Below are 22,574 nucleotides of genomic sequence, written 5' to 3' on the forward strand. Positions count from 1 at the left end.
TTTAGTGCTTTTTATCACCCATCTGAAAGTGAGGGTTCCTCATCTTGGGCATACCCTGGCTTCCTTGTGAGGGTGGGAGCCACCCAGAAGCAGCCTGGACACACCTGTTTGCCCAGCTGGCCCAGTGTCCTGCAGCATTTTGTCCACTTTTTCACCAATCACAGACACCTCAGCTCCCCCATCCCTGGAATGCATCAATTATAGGAGCATCCAGACAGCCCCTTCTGCAACACCCACTTGGTATTCATAGAATCATGGAATGGGTTGGGACCTTAAAAATCACCTCATTCCACCCCCTGCCATGGGCAGGGACACCTTCCACTGTCCCAGGCTGCTCCAAGCCCCATCCAACCTGGCCTGGGACACTTCCAGGGATCCAGGGGCAGCCACAGCTTCTCTGGGCACCCTGTGCCAGGGCCTCCCCACCCTCACAAGGCAGAATTCCTTCCCAATATCCAATCTAAACCTGCTCTAATTCAGTTTAAAGTCAAAGTGTTCTTATCTTAGGATAAACCACAGTGCCTGTCAGAGAGTGTGGAGAGGGAGATGACAAGGGTGTGTGGGATGTCACAGACTCAGCTCTGTCCCACGGCTGTCACTCAGGGCAGCCCTGGGCATTTGGTCACGCATTCATCAGAAGCTCTCCCACAGCTCTTCACAGCTCCCAGGGCTGTGGGCACCAGGGCACACCGGGCTTCCCCCAGGCCCAGCACCCTGTGACATGGCACACCAGAGGAGGCACAGCACCTCCCTGGCCTCCTGGAGAGTAAATTCACACAAGCCTCTTGCCCTTAGATGTCTGGGGCAGATCCCAGAGAGGAGAGGGGTTGAGAAGAGTCAGGAGAAGAGGGAAGGCAGTAGTACATGGGGGTTTGGTCCTGACAGCAGGATTTCCATGGCAATATCTGCACATCCCTGCCTGAGCCAGGCTTCCCAGGTAGCCTGCAGAAACCAGCTCAGGGGGGCCAGGGGTATGATCCATCCCAGCCTGAGGCAGATGTCTCAATTAGAGCAGTTGATTCATGCCCTTGAAATCCCTGCACTGAATATGAGCTTCTCTCACGACCAGGGAGCCTGGCTGTGCTGCAGGGATTTTTGAGAGCAAGGGAAACTGAGGCGCCAGCACAGGACAGGATCATGCCCGTACTCCATTTTATTTCTCTGGACTTGGGAAACACCTGCCAGTCCTAGGAATACATTAATTTCCCTCTCAGTGGGGTGTGGGGGCTGAAAGACAGCAGATGACAGGCAGCACTCACTGCTTGAGTAGCCACAACTTCATTGCAGGCGGTTGTTGGCAGGGAGGACCTGTGGGGTTTGCTGTGGAGGAAGGACGAGGCCAGGAGAGGAAATGCACTGGGAAGGCTGCTCTGTTCACAGCAGGGCTGTGCTGTCTGCTCAACCCTGTGCACGTCATTTAGACATTTATAGTTGGAGGTTTTTATACTGTCTTGTAATGGGGCTGCTATAATGGGGTTTTGGGATAGAGAGTTGCAACCAGAGTGAAGAGAGAAGGACCAGGGCAGGAAGGGTGACTGGTGCAGGGCTAAGGATCAAGGTCCTTGAGCATCCCAGTTCCCTGCTCACCACTTCAGACACCTGGAGATGTTTGATCCGCCCCACAGTGGTGACAGCACATGGGGCAGGGTGAGTAGGGCAAGGAGAGGTTTCTGATCTGGGGGCATCACAGCCACAATCCTTCCTTCTCCCTCCTCACAGAGCAGGAGGGACTCACTGGGAGCTCTCTCCATGAAAATAAAACCAGCTTCAGGTTCAAGAAGCCCATTGATTGTAGGACAGAGAAGCAGATAAGTCACTGTGATCTGTCCAGGCTTGATATCAGCGCTGGGGCCATTTGTGCTTACACCAGTTTTTCATCTTGAGCTCTTATCAGATGAATGTGATGGATATGGAAGCAGCCACAGACACTGCAGTTGTTTTCATGGTGGCAGGAGGGGAAACCGTGGGCTTGTGGTGCACAATGAAGCTGTAAGAGATGCAGGCCAGAAAAAGAAAAGCTTTCCTTGCTAATCAGGCACTCAACAGCAATTAAAGAAAAGCAGGGGGTTGGAATAGCATAGAAAATTAGTTGGATTCTGAACACTTTATTATCTTGTATCTCATTTGCCTTACTGTGAAAGCTGTTTCCTAAATTAACAAAAACAATCCACAGTGTAACACGGCAACGAGGGGCTCCCTCAGCCTCAGCTGGCACCTCTCGTGTTTGCAAATCTCAGCAACAATCACAGGCTCACCTGAGCAAATAACTGGGCTCCCTGCTGCCTTATCTCCCCACTCCCAATTGTCCATCCCTCCTGCATTGTGAGTACCCAGCACAGCATCCCACCTCTTGCTCTCAAGCCCCCTGACGTGATTAACTGTGGCATCTTTAACAAAACCTGCGGCAATATTTCCTTCTAAAGCAGAGTGAATGTTTCATTTACCCATCCTCCTTTGTTTTGCCAAATTCCATTTTTATTCCACTGTATAATTAATCAGGCACTGGAGCATATGACAGCCTGGTTTAAATTTAGTTCTCAGTTCCCCTCTGTAGCCTTGTCAGATACAGCTGGCCGGTCAAACATGGGGTTGGGGTTGTCTGAAAAAGCAACACAGAAATTGCCAGCCTGGATCAGATCTTTCCTCCATCAATTCTAACACCTTGTCTCCAATGGCAACCAGCACCAGGCACTCCAGAGAGTGAGGAGTGCACAGGTGCTGGAGGAGAAGGATGCACCAACACCCACCCTGCCCAAAGGGGAAGGTGTTCCTGAGCTGGGGGTCCTCTGCCATCAGAGGGTGGAAGGACACACTCCCACATCCCTCCTGCAGTAGCTGCTGATCCTTGTGCTCACTCTGAGAGCCCACGGAACAGCCCAAGCCACTCAGGGCTTGCCCAGCCAGGTGAAAAAGGAAGGTGTGTGCAAAGCCTGGAGGCTGCTCAAGGGCTTGGTCCTTGTGGAAATGTCAGGGGGTGACATGGGACAGATGATTTTCTGCAGAGTGCGGCACTCCAGGCACTGTAAGGCAGAATGTGAGATCATTTCAGGGCTATACTGATCTCTCACCAGGGAAGTGCAGCACAGAACTTGCTGGTGCACAGGGCTGTGAGATTTATGTTTTACCCTTTCTCCATGCAGGCTTTCTTTCCTAGTTTCATTCATTTCACCTTCCCACCAAACACCAAACATCTACTTGCTGGTTATAGGCACCACTGCAATAACTTGCTTCTACTCCTTGATCCCTCCCCAACTCTGTGCAGGTCTGTCCTTCCAGGTTATTATTCCCAGAGCTGGGTAAGCTGGGCCTATGTCTTGCCTTTTGCTGACCTGGTATGAAGAATGATCTCCCAAAGGAGGACAGGGCTTGGACATGCCATGCCAGCACCGCTGTGTTTCTTGGAATGACTGTCCATGTCAGGACATCAAGTCATGATGCAGTGGAGAGAGGATTTGGCAGGTGAAGGTCTTGGAGGATTAGGGTGTTTCATGAGGAAAGGAGCTTGGGGGTGAGAGCCTGGTCTGGGAAGACACTGGGAAATAATTCTCATTTAAATAAGAGCAAACAAAGGCAAATATATAATGTGTATTTGGGAAACAGAGAGAGAAGTGGAGAGAGAAACAGAGAGGATGTGAGCAAAACACATTCACACATTTATTTATACATACTGCCCAAATGCAAGAGACTTTATTAGACCAGAAGTGAAGCATTACCTTAAAAAAAAAAAAATCAAACAAACAAACAACAAAAACCCCACAAAATCCCCACAAAATAACAAAGCAAATTGCCCCAAGTGTGAGGTTTCCTAAGTGGGAGGACCTGGCAGCGCTTTCACTGGCATCTAGTGGTGCATTGCAGAGGCAGTCGATGGCACAGCTTCACTTCCAAAGTGGATTTCCCTTCAGGCTGGGGCATCACCACTTCCAAAATGGGTTTACAAAGAGGTGGTTTTGGACACAGCCTAACTCTGCCCTGACAGCTTTGTCTGTGAATCACTTTTGGGCATGAACATAAAATGCTTGGAGTCTAGTTTTGACCACATGAGCAAAATCTTGGCATCATACCATTGGGACCATTTGGTCTCTCTTTCCTTGGATTTTGGGGCTTTGCAGGAGTCTGAGGGGACATCAGGCAGATCTGATCTGTTTGGAGGAGAGGCTGAGCTGGGGCTGGGAAAATGCAGATGTCAGTGGGGAGCAGCAGGAACTCTGAGGGCACAAGTCCTCTCCCCTGCTGGAGGTGTCCCCTTTGGAATAAGGTAAATGGTGCCCCAGTGGACAAATGGACACTGACACAGCTGGCATGGCATGATCCTGGCGCCTTCCTCCAGAACCCTCTGGAAGCAAAGAAGTCACAAAAACAGTCTCCACCCCTCCAGGGCTGAGATTCATCTCAACCCTCATCCATGTCCTGTCCCAACTCTCTCCCTCCAGGGTGGCACACCCCCGTGTTTGATAGAGCTGCTGACTGGCACCAGGCAGGGTTTGTGGGGAGGTATTATGGAAAAAGGAAGGATGGAAAGGGGAAATGTTAGCCAAGGAGTCCCCAGCATGACCTGGGGTCTACCGTGGCCCTACACCGTGGTCTCTCCTGCCTGTCCAGGACCTCCTGTGGGATTCTGGTGCATCAAAGCAGAGCAACTTGAGTAAGGCAGACTGAATGAGGCTTGTGTGTCTTCTGCTGTGCATGTCCTGCTCTAGAGATGGTTGAATTTGCATGAATTCTTTCTTCACTGGATTGGGGTAAAACTGGAATATAGGTGCCTCTTCAAACTGGTGCTGCTGTCTCACACTGGTGGTTTGTACTGGGGTAAAAAATATATCAGCAGACTTTAGCTTAGTTTACAAACAGTGTGTAGAGTAAATCTGAACTCCAGGGAATATGTAACTTTAAATTTCCCTGTGTGATCCAAGCCAGACACCATCTCCTGCCTCAGTTTCCCTGAGTCAGAGAGGAGAAGAACAGCATGTTTGCAGCCTTGAATCATATGTAGGACAGGTTTGGAGGTGCTGGTGCATGCAGGAATAAGTGTTATTGTCCAGCCTCAGAGGCATGGGACAATCCCAACTCTGCCCCAGGGAAGAGCTGTGCTGCAGCAGCTTTTCCTCATTCCCATGCTCCTAAAACCTTCCCAAGGAAGCATCCCGGGCTAGAGCTTCCTGCAGAACCTCTAAGCCTCATTGTGCAGGGCAGATCCAGGATGGTCTGGGTGCTTTCCATGGGATCCAGCTGAGGCTCAGCCTCTCCCAGGCAGTGCTCATCCCTCTGCTAAATCTACTCCACATCCCTCAGTGTCCACCCTTGTCAAATCCACCAAGTCACTGAGTATCAAAGGGATCCTTTGCTGGTAAATGGGCACAGACCCTCCCCACTCCGCCAAGGGGGATTGCAAACTGCTGCACGCACAGGAGTACTCCCTGGAATGCATCCTTCCTCTCTGGATACAGAAATACTCCCTGGGATGCGTCTTTCCTCTCCTGAAACCTCCTGGAGCCTGGGAGGGAAGAAGGATGCTCGCAGTGCCGCCAGATGTTTTCCTCCCCAGAACAACAAAAACTAAGGGAACACTCTCAGCTGGGACAAGCGGCAAATGTCCCGAAGCTGCCCCAGTGGCTGCCAGGGCAAGGGAGGGCAGGATCGGGACCAGGGATGCAGGGAAGGGGGACTACAACTCCCAGAAGGCAGCGCGGGCCGGGGACCCCTCCAACTTTCCACCAACACGGCGGAGAGAAGAAGGACACCCCGGGGACAAATCCCCCTGCGCTCCCTCCCGGCGCTCCCGCCGGCACCTTGGCGGTGCCTGGGCATCCTTCGGGGCGCTGCCAGCGCGGAGCATCGGCCCTGCCCGGCCCTGCTCCGCCGGGCTTGGCTCTTCGGCTTTGTTTGGCTTCACCCTTCCTCCGGTAGCTCTCGCTGCTCTTTAGGTCAGACTTCCTTTAGGTCAGCCCGGCTGCGGCCACCACACAATTTCCAGCCGAGTCTGCGCCGCGGCGGTGCCGCCGGGGATGCTCCGGAGGAGGGAGATGCCAGCGCGCACCTGAGGGACCGCCCAGGTAAGGGGTGCTCGGCCACCAGCCCTTCCTGAGTCCCCGGAGCCGAGGGAAGGACACAGCAACTCCCTGGGATCTGGTTCTGCCCTTCCTTCAAACCCCGAGCCCCGGGGATGGCGGAGCTGGAAGTAAAGGGTGGGTTGGGATGTGGAGGATCTGGAGAGTGGAAAGAGGAAGAAAAAAAAAAAAAAGGTAGAAAGAAGGCAGGAATTTCTTCTTTGGCGTTGATCTGAGTTGAGGGATTTGTTGCTTTTTGCCGGAATTCCTGGCGATTGAAACGCTGCTGCCAGGGCGGTGTTTCCCTAAGGGGCAAGTGTGAGCATCCCTGGTGAGGGGAGAGGCCGTGGACACTGCAGTGACCCACTGGCACCTGCGGCCCCCCCGGGACCCCCCAGCATCACCCAGACCCCAGGAGGGTACTTGGTGCCGAGGCTAAATCCACTATCCACTCGGGGTTAATGACTTTCCTTAATAAAGATGCAATACTGAACTTTTCTGAGTCCTCTTTCCAGCCTGGCTGCTGCTGAGGCTTTGTCTGCTTTGAGATAAAACCCGTTGTGTTGTCACACAGCTCCTCCCCCCCGACGAAGGAGTGCTGGGGTGTCTCCCCTCCAACAGCAAACACTGAGCCCAGTTCCTGCTCCAGGTGGGTGTGTTTTGTCTCTCCTGGCTCAGTATAACTTCGCAGGTGGTTGGTTTTTGGGATGTATTATTAATATTAATGTTATTAATATTAATATTAATTATATTAGTTCTATTAACATTAATATTAATAATATTATTACTATTAATGTTAGCATTAATATTAATAATAATATTAATGTTACTACTACTAATATTGGTTTTGTTTTCCTGTGGTTCCTCTGTACCATCATGAAGAACTCAGCTGGGATGGGAGCACCATTGTGTTCATAGCTCTTACCAGCAACAGTGGGATCCAGATGGATTGGCTGGTGGGGAAACACATGGCATGACCAAATCTGAAGTAATTTTCCCCATTATAACCGAAATAGCTGCCCAATTAATTTACCACACTGACCCCTCTCCTCTGATGAACTCAGAGCTGCAAACTCTGCATCCCAGTTGTGCCTGGATGTTTATCCTCCACATCTCCCACTGCCTGTCCCCTGATCCATGGCAAGCCCCCTCCCCAGCCCCTGCACCTCAGCTCCCCAGGGACTCATCTTCCCAGCCACCGCCCTGCTGGCCTCCCAGACCTCCTGGGATGAGATCTCACTGGCAGCCTGTGTCCCTGCTGGCCTCCTGCCCCATAACTGGAGATTTTGGCAGCCTCGGCCTCAGCCATCAGTGCAAGCCTGCCCAGCCACATGTGCTCCTATTGACAGTCATCCCCACTGCCTTCCTCCCCTCAGCCTTTCTGGCTCCTTTTCCAGCTGCAATCCACCCTCCTGATGGGAGACACTGCTCACATCTCTGTTGGCCCTGATTTATTTACTTTTCAAATGGAAATGCATAAGGACCCACACCCTCCTGCCAACTGGACCCTCTTGAGGAGGACAAAGTCACTTTAGCTTCCAGATTTCCCTTCTTCAGCTTCCCACTGAGGACATCACTGACCTGTCCTCCCCTGTGCATGGAGATCTGTCCATCCAAAGCAGGGCACCCCAGTTTTGCAAGTGATGACGAGTTTGGGGTTTCTTCTCAGTTCAGGGGATCTCATTTGCTCTGCAGCCACTCGCCAAAAATGAGTCTAATTACAATAACTACTGCAAAGTGCATTATTTAATTAACTTACATATCTTCTTGGTCAAAGGACAGAGGACTGTTCTGAGAATAAATCACTAGCATTGGCAGTAGTAGAGCTGATACCTCAGTGTCATTGCGACAGCAAATGCATCACTGACCCCCCAAAACTTTGGGAAATCATCCCATTCCTGCCCTCTCTGCCAGTGTCCAGTTGAGCCTCTGGCTTTGTTGGCCTCTGGTTCAGTGTTTTGTGGAGCAGTCAAGGTGCCACCCATTGTGTTGACGTACTGAACACAGGAGGTGGAGAAGAGATAACAACCTAATAATTTTCCCTTTATTTTTTCAGTCTGGCAGTTTAAGTCTCCAGGAATAGCAGAGAAGCCTTTCCAGGAATGCCAGGGAAGCCTCTCCAGACAAAAGGAGGATGGAGATGGAGCTATAAGCATTTCATCTACAAGCTGAGGTGTCAGAAGGCCAAGGAATGAGGAAGAGCAGCTCACTGTGTTGGCCCTGAGCTGGCATAGAGCAGCAGCACCCCGTTCCCACGGGGAATGCATCCATTCCAGCACTCTTTGATGTGTGTCCTGGTGGTTTTTGCATCCCCACTGTGGCTCTGTTGTACCCATGGGCTGCCTGGCAGCTATTGAGGACCTGCCATGAGGGATGTGGTCAAACCCAGGGTGCCACAGACCCACCCGTGCGAGGAGTGCAGGAAATCCTTCAGCAGGCAGGGGAACCTGAGCGGGCACCAGCAGATCCACACAGCAGAGCAGATCTTCCCTTGCGGGGCGTGCAGGCGGCGCTTCACCACGTGGGCCCACCTGGCCACCCACCAGAGCATCCACACGGGGCAGAGACCCTTCTGCTGTGGGAACTGCAGGTGCTGCTCCTGCCTGGGGATCTGCCTGGCTGCCCTCCAGAGGCCTCACGCCGGGGCCGGCCCCTTCGGCGAGAGCCTGAGCTCCAGGGTCTCCCTCAGCGCCCACACGCGCACCCACGGCGAGGGGAGCCCGTCCGCCTGCGCCGAGCGAGGGAAGAGCTTTGTGGAGAAGGGCACCCTCACGGCCCACGGGGAGGTGCACAGGAGGGAGAAGCCCTGCGAGTGCCCCCAGTGCCGCAGGTGTTCTGGGCAGAGGGCACGCTGCTGGCTCAGCAGAAGGGGCACCTCTGGGGGGCCCTTTCATCTGCATGGAGTGTGGGAAGGGTTTGAGCACCAAGAGGTGCTTCAGTGTCCACCAGAGGAACCACGCCAAGCAAAAAGGGCACAGCAACAGTGTCGTCCAGATTAAAGAGGAGCCTGATTTTGGCTTCAGGCCAGAGGAGAGTGTGCTGGAGAACATGGCCCGTAAAGGAGATGTGGCCCAGGAGTGTAGCATACCTAGAAACCCATCAAACCCAAGAAACCCTCCTTGGAAAATCCAGGTGAAGGAGGAACCAGAACCACCCACTGATGGCACAGCAGGCACTGCTGCAGCAGCCTGCCAGAAACTTCACATCAAGGAAGAGCCACCAGAAAACCCAACCTATGGAAAGCTCTTTGATTCAAAGATCCCACCACCAGTCTTACAGGGGAGACAGCCTAAAAAGGAAGAAGATGCAGATGGGCAGCACAAATGGGAAGTCCCAGTGGTCAGTAAACGCGTGCTTCATGTGAAGGAAGAACCTGAGGAGAGCACTGATTTTGGGATGTGTTATGGACAGAAGCCAAACCCCAGTGCTGTCCAGAGGATCCAAATTCAAGACGAACCTGGTGTGGTGGCCAACCACCAGGAGAGCCAGAGCCCAAAGAAGAAGCAGGAGAAATGCTGCCAGTCCACCAGAGAGGAGATGCTGGAGAAGCATAAGAAATCCATGTCCAGGAAAGATCCCTCAGCAAAAGGAGACCCCCGGGGCGAACGGACATTCCCCTGCCCCGAGTGCGGGAAGAGCTTCAACCAGAAGTCGAACCTGACGAGGCACAGGAAGATCCACACGAGCGAGGGGCCCTACAAGTGCAGCGAGTGCGGGGAGAGCTTCCGCATGAAGCGCAAGCCGCGGCGGCACCAGCGCGCCCACCTCAGCGAGCCCTTCAAGTGCCCCGAGTGCGGCAAGAGCTTCAGCCAGCGCTCCAACCTGCTCCGGCACCAGAGGATCCACACCAAGGAGGAGCCCTACCGGTGCCCTGAGTGCGAGAAGACCTTCAACCAGAAGGCCAACCTCTTCCGGCACCAAACCATCCACGCCCGCATGGGGCCCTGCAAGTGCACCAAGTGTGGGAAGTGCTTCCCCCACAGGCGCCACCTGATCAAGCACCAGCTGCTGCACTCTTGGGGGGGAGCCCACAAGTGTGGGGTCTGTGGGAAGCGCTACCGGCTGAAGAAGTACCTGAGGAGGCACCAGAAAATCCACACGAGGGAAGGAGCTTCTCCCTGCTCAAAGTCTGGGGAGAACGCGCGGACTGGACCCCACCCTGCTGAACAGAGGGCACTGGGCCCTGTGAGGAGTGATGGGGAGAGCTGAGCAGGTGGTGTGCCTGCTCCTGAGGGAAAATCCTTTGGGAAGGGCAAGGGATGGAGACAAACTCTATGTGGGCAGGATCTGGGGGTGGGCAGGTCAACCTGCGGGGCAGTGAGGCCAAGGGGACACAGGACAGCTGAAAACCAATCCTGTACCGATTTTCTGAGTACAAACCTCGGGGTATCACTTGCTCACAGCTGTGGGATGGGGCTGGAGAGCCAAGCACTTGGAGATGGAGGGATAAGAGCTTGGCATCCTTTGTAGTGGTGTAATGTGCCACTAAAGGCTGCCAAAGTTGTGGATGCCAAAATTACCTTGTGTGGACAGTATAGAACCAGGAGTGTCAGGCAGGGTTTATTTTTGTTACATCACTGTGTCTCTAAAAGATGAAGGGAACCTCTCCCCTGCAGGCAAGGGTTTAAACCCAGTCTCCTCCCTCATGCGTCTCTGATCCACACCTTGAGGGAGCTGATGGACCCTTCCCAAGTGGGTGATACAGATTTGGGACAAACTACTGCCAGCTAAATGAGGGTTTTAAGCCTTGAATCCCCCAAACCAGGCTGCCAGATTGGTTTAATCCAGGTCCCTAAAAGTGAGTTATGCAAAACTAATGACTGTTTTCCCAAAGGCAGCCCAGAAGCCAGGGGATTGTGTTCTGGTTTGTGCTCCCACAACCCCAATCCGTGGGTGTAAATCAGAGAGTGGCTTTCCTTACATCGAGTTTCACATCCCTGATCAGCAGGTGGCTTTGCCACCACGAGTCCCAGAGGCATCGATGACTTCAGCAGCTTGAGAAGCTTGAGCTGGCTTTCAGCACCTGCTTCCCTACCTCTTACTGTGATGCTCTTGGTAGGGTATGGACTCCACTGGGCATTCAAATTTATGGATTTAGGGAATTCAAACTGAGCAGCAGGAATAGGTGAAAAACTTCAGACTTTGTGGACCAGAGAACTGGAAATTATTTCCCTCTAGGGATGTTTTCCCTTCCTTTCCCTGGTGTAAAGGGACTGTGCAGCTACTCAAAACCGTGGACAGTCAGCAGCTGTTATAACTCACTGCTGATGGTTTGTTTGAGTGCTCCCTGGTCAGGTGAATCTTTGTGTCTTGAAAGTCCCTGGTGAAGCAGAGATGTGGATTGAAATGTAAGGGTGAAAACAAGTTTCGGATGTTCCAGGGAAATCTAAGGATCACCCTTGTTAGGAAAAATGGGTCTCTATGCAGGAGAAACCTCTCTGCAGGGCTGGGAACTGTTCCTTGGCAATAACATGGCTGAGCCAAACTGGACAAAGCAAAATGGCCTCAGTAGTAGGCCAGTAGGGTACAGCAGAGCCTGTCAGTGGGGACAGAATGATGGACAGCATTTATTTCCTTTCCATTAGCCAAGCTGTAGAGACTTTTGCCAGGAACAGGAACTGCTGTGAGAGGATTTCCAGCTGTATCATTTTGTCCCTGCGCAGGGACAGGGCAGTGAGTCAATGCCAGCAGCTCTCCTGGACATCACTGGGTCTTCCACCCTTCACCATGGCCAGTCCTATCTTCTGGGGAAAATCAGGGCTGGCAGTTTGTAATATCTCCTAAATAAATAAGTATTCAAAGAAAATAAGAAAACAAACTGAGCCTCTCTTCTGGTTTTTTTGGGGGGGTTTATCATAAATATCACCGAGAGAACCACACTGTGTCCTACCCTCACTGCAACAGGTGAGTGGTGCCAGAGCCAGATGTGTACCAGTAGCAACCACGTTTAACTGGGTTTAACTGGGGATTGTCACAGAATCACAGAATGGTTTGGGTTGGAAGGGACCTTAAAGATCATCCAGTTCCATCCCCCCGTCATGGGCAGGGACATCGGGATTGAACAAAGCCAAATCCTCACAGTAGCAAAACAGCCTTCATCCTTTTCTCCCCCATTAAAAAGGCTCCCAGATAATAATAAATATTTTTATTAATAAATAAAATAATATTTTGCACTGCATAGATTTTATTGGAAACCCACCTGTGTACGCATTGCCTGAGCAGTCTCTGTCACCAAGGAAAAGGATGCCCACAAGGCCTGGTTTTACAGTGAATTGAACGGAGTAAAACTGAAACCAATGCAGTTAAACCTAAGTAAAAGTCATGTTACTGAAGAGACATCCAAGCTCTGATGACTTTTAAAAAGGAATCTGGTTTTGCACTCTGGTAAGACTTGTCTTAAAGCAAGTTAGGCACAATTTTTGCCTGGATTTCAGGGGGAGTTTGGCCAAGCATCACCTCATTGACAATCTTTGTGTATGACCTCAGCATCAGTTCTGTCTCCAGCTTTCAGCATGGCCTGTCTGGATGGAGATGGAGCTGGGGACAGGCTGTGGTGGGCAGTGTTTGAGCAAGATAGCTCCTGTCGTGCTCGATGGGACACAAGTGGTGCTTGGCGTGTTCTGCTGTGGTGGGAAGGAGAGGGTCCTTGGCTCCAGAGCAAACATCTGCTTCAACAGAAGTGCCTTGGGATGTTTACTTGTCCTTTGAGAACAGGACAGTTCCCATGAGAACTGCTTGGAGAATCCCAGGCCGTGGAGAGTCTGGTGTCCCCAGAGACAGGGACTGAGGGAAGGAAAAAGAGCAGGGTGAAAACTGGGTGAGCCCCTGGGTACTGAGTATCACACACTTCCACACGAGCTTTGTCTGCTCAGATTTGACTCTCAGCTCCATGGGGAATGAATATTTGCCCACCACCACTACCTTGGCTGCGTCTCATCCCATTCAGGGCCAAGGGGATGCTGCCAGGTGGCACCAGGTTATCGAGCTCAAGGTGTGTGTGTGTGGAACCAGGGCCTCCATCTCCAGACCCAAAGCACAGCCCCGCCCTTCAGAGGGATTTCTCCTGCTGGAACAAAGCCATGGTGAGAGATCTCCATCAGAGCACCAAAGCTTCTGCCTTGGCCCCCCCTGCAGATCTGAGTGAGGCCATAAAAACATCTGTGACTTCAGTCAGCTTTAAGGTCCCTTCCAGCCCAAACCATTCCACAATTTTATCCCCAGGAAAGGTACCTCGTTCAACAGCACAAGGTCACAGCTGAGGCTTCTCCTTCAACAAACCAGCTCTTTCAATGTGTAACCTCACATCCTTAACCACAAACCAACAGAACCAACCAAAACAAAAAGAGAATGTGGAACATCCACTTCACCCTGGGTTTTGTCTTTCTTCATTTTGTAACTTGGAAAAGAGAACCAAAGAGGATGTCAATGTCACTCCTTTTTGTGGTCACTTGGCAAGCCCCTGGTGAGCCACAAGTGTGACAGGGCATGATCCAGAGAGAAGAAAAGGAAAACTGGAGCTGTGTTTCCCAAGATTTCAAAATTCAAATATAACAGCATTTCTTTGCCCTGAGGATACTGAATTCCTGTAGAAGACAGGTATTGTTTTTCAGACTAATTTTGGAAATGGAGAAACTAAGGGAAACTTTGGATCTCAACAAAATCCCACAAGCAAGCTATGTCAGAGGCACACCCTCATCCTTCTGCTCCTCCATGACATGCTTTGAAACAGTTGTGGACTCATTTAATCTGAATCATGACGTCAGTTGAAATTGGTTTGACTTCTAAGTGACACACATTAGAAATCAGAAAACACAAGCTGCACGAAATATGCAATGCCCAACACAGGCTGAACTCCTATTTTACAGTACTATTATTTTTTTTAATTAGTAATGAATTAATTAATAATATTTTCTTTAAAACCTCCTAATTCTGAGAGCGTGTCCCCAGCATTTTGACCTGTACTGCCAGAGCTGCTGTCAGGAAGGTGCTGCTGGTAAATAGCCAGGCAGAGTGGCTGTGTCTGTGTAATTCAACCAGGCCAAGGACACTTCTCCAGCCCTGAGGGCTCCCAGCTGCCCTGCATCCATACGGCTACACTCCATTTGGGATGGCATCATCCAGCTCTGCCATGGGACCCACCCCTGGCTCCAGCTCTGGCTCAGGCTAAAAGTTTCAGCATAAGAGTTGAGAAAATTGTGCTCTGGTGTACAGGAACATCATTTTTTTTATCAGTGACGTGGCTTAGGGCTCCCTTCACCCTGAATCAGCACGTCCAGCAGCCACCAAATGCTCCAGGAGCTGCTGTGTGACCCAGGCTGGCAGGAGCGTGGATTTGCTGTGTGTTTCTGAGGGCATCAGCACTGCTGGTTGTAGCCACAGCCTAACCCAGGCAGGCTGCTGCAGAGCACCCAGCTACAGGCTTCCCTGGGAGCTGGGGGTTCACAGGGGGACTCCCAGCCACAGGGGGGGAACAATTTTCCTGGACTCTACCTCACCCTGTCAGGCAGGGGGTGCTGACCTGGGCTCTGCCACTGTCACACCAAACCTCCTCTCTCAAGTCACCTCACTACATTTTTTCCCTTTTGCAAAGAGTTTTGAGCTCCACAGACAAAAAGGTCATGGAAGAGGAGAGCAGGAGGGCTCATGGAGTGATTTTTGGGGGTGTCCTGTGCAGGGCCAGAAGCTGGACTCGATGGTCCTTGTGGGTCCCCTCCATCCCAGAATATTCCATGAATTCTACGACTCTTTCCTTGCCCAGCTCTAAGGGGCTCAGCCACATGAGCAGAGTGAAAGTATCCACATGGACAACACAGAGGTACCTGCTGGGGATTTAGGATGCAAAGCAGCTCAGTTTAGCTGCCTAAAAATAGCAATTAAAAAAGACAACTATTGTAAATAAAAAGCTGTTTCCAGCCTGCTGCAGCACTGGGCTCTGCATTTCCTTAAAACAACACCTGGACACCAGACTTTGGCATCCTGCAAGGAGCATCCCCACCAAGGACTACGGCTCCTGGGAGCCTGCAGCCCCGGCAGCCTGCAGCAGGGAGGCTGGGGATCCCCCCACCCATGTCCAAGAGGTTTTTGGAAGTGTTCAAGGTCAGACTGGACAGGGCTTGGAGCAACCTGGGATAGTGGAAGACGTCCCTGCCCATGGCAGGGGTGGAATGGGGTGATCCTTAAGGTCCTTCCAACCCAAACCATTCCAGGATTCTCTGATTCCATGGTGTGACGGCCAGAGCTCACTTCAGCAACAGCAAGAGGGGGTTCACCCTCCTCTTCACAGAGCCGAGGATCCTCGTGCCCAGGGCAGCATCTTCCACCCTCCCACTCCCTCCTCAGCTGCCAGATGTTGCCTTTGGGATTGCACAAAGGTGCTGAGACACCACCCCACGTCCATACAACACCAGCTTTCAGTACCTGCATGTGTCTTTGGAGCTCAAGCAGGCTCCTTCCCCACTAAAATCACCTGGTGGGGAGTGATCCCCCCCCCTCTGTGCTTTCGGCAGTCCTCACTCTTGCAGGATTTCGTGTGTGCCCTGTGCTCCATCCCCCCACTTTATTCTCTCCAAGTAGATCTGTTTGATTTTGAAGATTCCCTTCAGCATTTCTGTTCTTTAAATTGGCCTGTTCTCCCTACATTCGTTTCGCTGGTGGTAAATTCATCAGCCCTAAATAGGCAGAGCGATAACAGGCCATGATAACACAAATGTACACAAAACAATTACATGAAAAGCAGGGAATTAATCCATTCACTTGAAAACAGGCTGTGGTGGAGGACTGCTGCTTCCTGAAAGCTTTGTAGCCTTTTTCCTTTGTGCAAGATGTTCTTGCTCCAGTAATCTTTGCATGGCTCTGCCCTATTTCTGCAAGCTACAGACACAGCCAGGCTGGCTCAGCCCTCGCCACCCAGTCCCCCCCTGCCTCACCCCTGGCTCGGGGATTTGCTTTCAGGAATGAAATGACAGCGAGGAATAAATTACCCAGTGCCTCTTTCCTGACTGATTTCTTTTGCCCACGTTAGGTCTTTGCTAATAACCCCTCTGCACACAAACAAACCGGAGCCAGGACGGTGGAGAGGCAGCCACAGACATCACATGGCAAAACTCCTGCCCTGATGAGGTGATGGCTTTTCCAGCCAGGGGATTGTGAGTGATGAGCACCAGACTGCGTTCCTGGAGCAGGGATACAAGGAGAAAAGGCTTTGCCTCAGCGTCTTCCAAATGAGAGCCTGGAGGACAATTAGAGAGCGAGCACGGCCTGGCTGGACACAGCTTTGGAGGAGAGAAGCAGCTCCGTATTTATGGGCTGTGGTTGGGGCTTTCTAGAAAAGTCGGACATGGGGTGGATGGAGATAAATTCTCATAACAAAGCCTTCCTCACCTGCAAATCTTCCCAGGGTCGAGTGAGGAAATAAAGCAAGTTTGGAATAGATGTGTTTTGCCCTATCTCAGCGGTTGCAGGTCCACAGGGTGGGATTTTTGGGGGTGTCCTGTGCAGGGCCAGGAGTTGGACTCGATGATCCTTGTGGGTCCCTTCCAGCTCAGGGTATTTTGTGATTCTGTGATTCTGTACTTTATCTCACCTGATGTAAACACCTGAGCTGGTTCAAAACCAAAGGAAAGAAACAGATGGGGAAAGCGATTTTTCTGCTCCTTGTAAATTACGACTCTGCGATCAGACTCCAGGACTCTTTCTGGCTGTGTCTCCACGAGCAGCAAAGGGGAGCCAGGCTTGGAGCAAGACATCCTCATCAGTCCATGGTGCTTTTACCCTACAGCATCCAATCTATTTGGGAAGAACAGTCAGGAGTTTTTAGTTATTAGACAAAATTGGTGCACGGGGTCAGCACTGCAGATGTCTCTGGTGCAGAAACTCCCCTCTGGCAGTGTTGGCTGTGCAGATGGAGCTCTGCCTGCAGGCTCTCTGAGGAGGTTTGTGGGGCAGGCAGGAGTGTGGAAAGGCTGGTATAACCCACAGAATTTCCCAGTCATATTTTTTTAAAACTTTGTTTTCATTTAGTGGTGGGCAGAAGGTAGCTGGGCAGGACATGGAGTAACCAGCAGGAGTGAAATAATAATATATGATCCAGTGTTGTTTGCTCTTCACAGAATGAAATAAACTGCATTTTGTACTTATCCTTCTTTTTAACATCACATCCCAGCATGCTTTTGCTGCACGGGATCCTCCAGCTACGAGACTCACTCTTCACCCTAGATTTTTTCTGTATCTGCTCTGATTTGCAGGTAATTTGCCTCTATTTTTCTCCTTAAAAGCTATATTACAGAAAGATGTGCATCAGTGCTGTCAGATTCAAGTCATCCTGAATGGGATGAGGGTGGGGGAGGTAAGAGCTCAGGATGGAAGCATCCACCTGGGGCCAGGGAACCATCATCCTCATCTTGATTCAACCCTTCATCCCATGGCAGGTCTGAGGGGGAAATAGTGTGAGGCTGAGGTTTTCCTGCAGGAATCACTGAGAAAGGACTTAACTCTCCCTCTAAACATCTGGAAAAGCACACTCAGGGTCCTCACTCATCTTGGTGTAAACCAGTCTGAAAAAATCTGTCACAAACAGAGGTACCTGGGATAGTCCCCTGGGGACATCTCTGAGCCAGATGTGTGTCACAGGCCACTTGGTGATCCAGTGGGATGTTTCAAGGCCAGGTTGGATGGGTTTTGGAGCAACCTGGTCTAGTGGGAGGTGTCCCTGGACATGGCAGGGGATTGGAACTGGATGAGCTTTCAGGTCCCTTCCAACCCAAACCATTCCATGACTCTGTGATCCTTTCCTTAGCTATTTTCCAAGCAACTCTCTCCAACCAGGTGAATTTCTGGATTCTCCAGCCTCCATCAATCCCCATTTCCATTTGCTAGTCAAGAGAGCAGCTTTGCTCCTTCTCCCCCACAGAGGGACATTTGTTATTCTGAACAAAAATATTGCATTGTCTCATTATTTAATCAAGTCAAAATTCATAGGCAGCTTCTGTGCAGAAGATAAAATGTTTTGGGACAGTTTAGTCCTTTTCTTATCTGAGTGATTAGGGTTATGTAAAGTCTTTTCTCTCAAACACAGAGATGGAGTTTCATAAGCGATGGACCAAAATAGTGCCAAGTATCCAACCACCTCCCCTTGATCACACAGGATTAGTACAATTAATCTGTGGGCATTAGTGGCCAGCAGGGTTTTGCCTGGAGGATATAATATATATTTATTATTTCATATCTGATTTCCCCCAAGAGCAGACAATTCAGCCGTGGGCTTTGCTCTTCATCGTTAATATTTTTTGCAAGTGGCATGGTGGGATTTGGGAAATTACTGAGGGGCTCCTGCTCAGAGGGAAACAAAGCTCAGGGATATTGAATTAAGATGGGAGGTGATTCTCCCCCTTTACTCCACTCTCCTGAGACTCCAGCTGTAGAGCTGTGTCCTGCTCTGGGGTCTCCAGCGTAAGAGGGACATGGATCTGCTGGAGCAAATCCAGAGTAGGTCACGGAAATGCTCTGCTCTGGAGCCAGGCTGGGAGAGCTGGGAATGTTCACCTGCAGAAGAGAAGGCTCCAGGGAGACCTCAGAGCCCCTTCCAGGGCCTAAAGGGGCTCCAGGAGAGCTGGAGAGGGACGTGGGACAAGGGCATGCAGTGATCAGGCAAGGGCCAGACCAGCCAATGGCCAGCAGAAGACACGAAGCAAAGAGAGGAAGAACAGCGCAAACACACAGAGATCTTTCCTCCTTCCTTCCTTCCTTTCAAAGCTGTCACCTGCTAATTTTATTAATTATTCACCACTTCTTGTATTAGAAGAGAAAATTAGCCTTTCTATTTTACTCCTCCTCTTTAAACACTTCCTGAAAGTGGGGGTGATCCTAAACACTGAATCCACAGATGATCCAAGTGATGCAAGTGGAGATACTGAGGGGCTGGAGCAGGTCCAGAGAAGGGCAATGGAGCTGGGAATGGGTCTGGAGCACCAGGAGCAGCTGACAGAGCTGGGAAAGGGGCTCAGCCTGGAGAAAAGGAGGCTCAGGGGGGACCTTGTGGCTCTGCACAACTCCCTGACAGGAGAGAGCAGCCAGGTGGGGTGGGTCAATATCTTGTCCCAGGTAACAAGAGGTAGGATAAAAGGAAACAGCCTCAAATTGAGCCAGGTGAGGTTTAGATTGGATATTCGAAACAATTTCTCCTCCAAAAGTTTAGCGGTGGGCTTGGCAGTGCTGGATTAATGGTTGGATTCAATGATTTTAGAGGTCTTTTCCAACCTGAAGGATCCTGTAGTAACTTAGAAAAGACCAGTGGGGTTTGCCAGCACTTTTCATTTTTCTGAGCTTTATAAGATGAATGGGCAGTGCTCTCCTGTCCCTGTGCAGGGAGATGGCTGCAGATTACAGCACGGTTACATGATCAGCCCGGATGGGAACATGGAAATGAGGGTGGCAGAGCCACGTGGAGTTAGACTGGGGCTTATAAATACTAAACTCTGCCTGTGTGGCACAGAGGGTGAACTGCAGGTCACAGCAGAGATAGGAATCAAAAAGGTTTAAGCTGAGCTTCCAAAGTGCACCTGTTGGAGCTGAATTTGTTAGGACAAGCCTGTCACCTTCAGCAGTTTTTATTTTTTTATCAGGGCGATTTTTGCAACACACCAGCAAGGTAAGGTCCACGTTCTTAACTTCAGACTCCCCTCCACAGCATCCCATTCCAGCAGCAGAGCAAGAACAGAGGGGTTCATGGCATCTGTTTGCAAAGCCCGCTTGAGTCTGAGGCAAATTGTGTCCCAGACTCTGCTGATCAGGAGGCTGCACTACAGCCATCCACACTCGGGATGGTTGGATGGGGCTTGGAGCAACCTGTTCTAGCGGGAAGTGTCCCTGCCCATGGCACGGGGTCAGAACGAGACGGTTTTAAGGTCCCTTCCAACTTGGACCATTCCATGATTATTCCAGGCTGTGCACTCCCCTGAAGGTGAACGACCACGAACTACGTTTCTAAGCCTGTCACAGGCTTGTTGTCCCACCTGCATTAAAATCCACGCTGCAACAGCATTTTCAGCCACTGAATTAACCAAGAGCATTGGAGCCACGCAGTGCTGGAGGGTCAGGGCTGCAGCACAACCGAAACACCCAGGAGAGTTAAAGATAAACAATTTCAGAGCCTAAACACCTGCCTTCTGCTCGCTATTTTCTGCCTGACAGCACCCTCTTCTGGGAAGCCGGTGCTGTGCTGGCTGAAGGATGCTCCCTGCTCCGTTCCCATCCGTGCTCAGCACCAGCTGGACAAGGGCAGAGCCTCCCAGGGTGAGTTTAGGCAGAGAGGCATCAGACAAGGCTCTTCTGAGCTATTTTTTGCAGCTGCCTTTGGAGGAGGTTGGAGATTTCTGCATGACCGAGTGCTGCTCAGTCACAGCACCCAGTTCTGGGGTACCCACGAGGGGATGGGAGCAGCACCCAGCACAGGCACTGGGAAAGCCTGGCAAATACTGCTGCTTTGGGGTGCTGGAGTTAAACCCTCACTGTCCTGGCAAGGACTGCCCCAAATTTATGCCCTCAGATATGTCCCAGCCCTTTCATTTGTTTGAAACACAGGTGAGCCATCAACTTTTTGGAAACCATGTGTGTTTCAGAACACTTGTGTTCAACTGGGTACATCTCACAGGCTGTGAACTAAGAGGGGATGAACGGCCCAGGGATGCTGGGCAGGGCTGGGGCACCACCATCAGCACTCATCCAGCAGGGCTCCAGGTCCACCTCCTCCAAAATCCTCATCCTTTGCCCTCTGCAACACCAGGAGCACCTCGCTCGTGGCTCACATTGGTCTGGTCCCCACTTGAACAAATTTAGCATCGTGCAGCTGGCTCAAGAAATTGTTTTCTATTTTAAATAACAAGGTTTTTAAGTACAAACTACACGCAGGGCTTGCCTGCATCCTGGGCTAACATTCCCCTTTGAAGCCCAAGCAGGGAAGTCGGGACAATTTGCTGTCTAATTAGTTCCCTGGTGATGGTTTCCCACCCCCAGTGAACTTCCCCAGTCACTGCAAAGTTTTCTGTGCTCTTCCATGAAACATTCAGTCCTGCTGCATCTCCTGGGATGTTTAATTACCTTTATCAAGCATGGACAGCAGCAGGGGCTGGGAGATGGATGAAGAGGAGTTCACCTGACTCTCCAGCCACTGCTCAAAAGGTGGGCAGAGGGAGTGTCTGGCAGTGAGCAGGTCTGACACCTGCTTGGAGGCAGGAAGGTCCTTCAGGGCAGCTCAAAACCCACATCATTTCAGGGACTCCCCAAAAGCAGGGACACCCCAAAGCGCTGATGGCTTTGGAAAGCCCTGCCTGCCCTTCTGTACCCCTGCACAGCACCAGGCACACAGGCACTGTGCCTTGTCTGGTCTTTTACCCAAATTAATACCCAGGCTTAATTACTACATTATCTCTGTCCATCCTGGGGTATTTCCTAAAGCTCATGACCTTTGCTCACCCCCAGCATGGGGAAAACAGAGGCTAAGAAATCCCCTAGCAGGGATCCAGGTGTTCATCTCCATGCCTTGCACACGACAGGTCCTTGGAGCAGCCCCAGGCTGCAGAAACACCCAGGGGACATTGCTTTCTTTGCTCCAGGTCAGGCACTTCTTCAAAGCACAGGACAGGCCCATGGAGCAGCAGTTAACTCCAGGAGGCAGTTTGAGGAGGAAAAGAATGATGGAAAGCAGTGACCACCAGGATGAATTAATGCAACCCAGACATATAAACCAAAATTAAATCAGCAGCAGAGTGATTCAGGGGGATACTGAACCCCACACCTCTGTCTGCCCATCTACTGGAGAAGCTTAGCTGGAACTGAAGGAAATTACTCAGAAACATTCCCTTATTGCTGTTTGCCTGCCAGGCTGGAGAAGGCATCAGCTGCCAGCACAGAGAAAGCTTCCAGTCACATGAATCCCATTGATGGTTTCAAGCATCCTCTTCTGCATCCCTTTTTAAAAGCCTTTCCTTGCTGAGTGTCAGACCTGCTGGTGGCAGGGCCTAACACAGCTAATGCTTCCCCGAGGGGATCAGTGCACCTGCAGCTGACAGAGCCAAATCCTGACCTGGGATGCAGAAAGGTTGGGATCAGTCCTCAGATTCAGTTACCAGGGGCTGACAGGGGCAGGCAGGTAAATTACAGAGGTAAAAGTATCCTGGGCTGCATCAAAAGCAGGGCAAGGGGATTCTCTCCCTGTCCTCTGTCCTTCTGGGACTCCACCTCAGTGCTGTATCCAGCTCTGGGGCTCCCAGCACAGGAATGAGTCCAGAGGAGGCCACAGAGGTGCTCAGAGGGCTGGAGCCCCTCTGCTCTGGAGCCAGGCTGGGAGAGCTGGGGGTGTTCACCTGCAGAAGAGAAGGCTACAGGGAGACCTCAGAGCCCCTTCCAGGGCCTAAAGGGGCTGCAAAAGAGATGGAGAGGGACTTTGGACAAGAGCATGACAAGGGGTGGTGGCTGAGGGAGGGCAGGCGTATATTGGATATTGGGAAGAAATTGTTCCCTGTGAAGGTGGTG

General features: G+C 51.3%; 1 protein-coding gene across 1 annotated transcript; it reads left to right on the forward strand.

Moving 5' to 3' along the window:
- Window positions 1–448: 448 nt before the first annotated feature.
- On the forward strand, window positions 449–11,859 carry LOC116437765 (zinc finger protein 850-like). Its single transcript, XM_032095956.1, is given in 5 exon segments — window positions 449–6,053; window positions 6,563–6,696; window positions 8,112–8,888; window positions 8,891–8,923; window positions 8,926–11,859. Coding segments are annotated over 3 exon segments (1,839 nt in total). The 5' UTR covers window positions 449–6,053; window positions 6,563–6,696; window positions 8,112–8,413; the 3' UTR covers window positions 10,257–11,859.
- Window positions 11,860–22,574: the final 10,715 nt, after the last annotated feature.

Source organism: Corvus moneduloides, chromosome 1 (genome assembly GCF_009650955.1).
Source record: "Corvus moneduloides isolate bCorMon1 chromosome 1, bCorMon1.pri, whole genome shotgun sequence".
Lineage (NCBI taxonomy): Eukaryota > Metazoa > Chordata > Aves > Passeriformes > Corvidae > Corvus > Corvus moneduloides.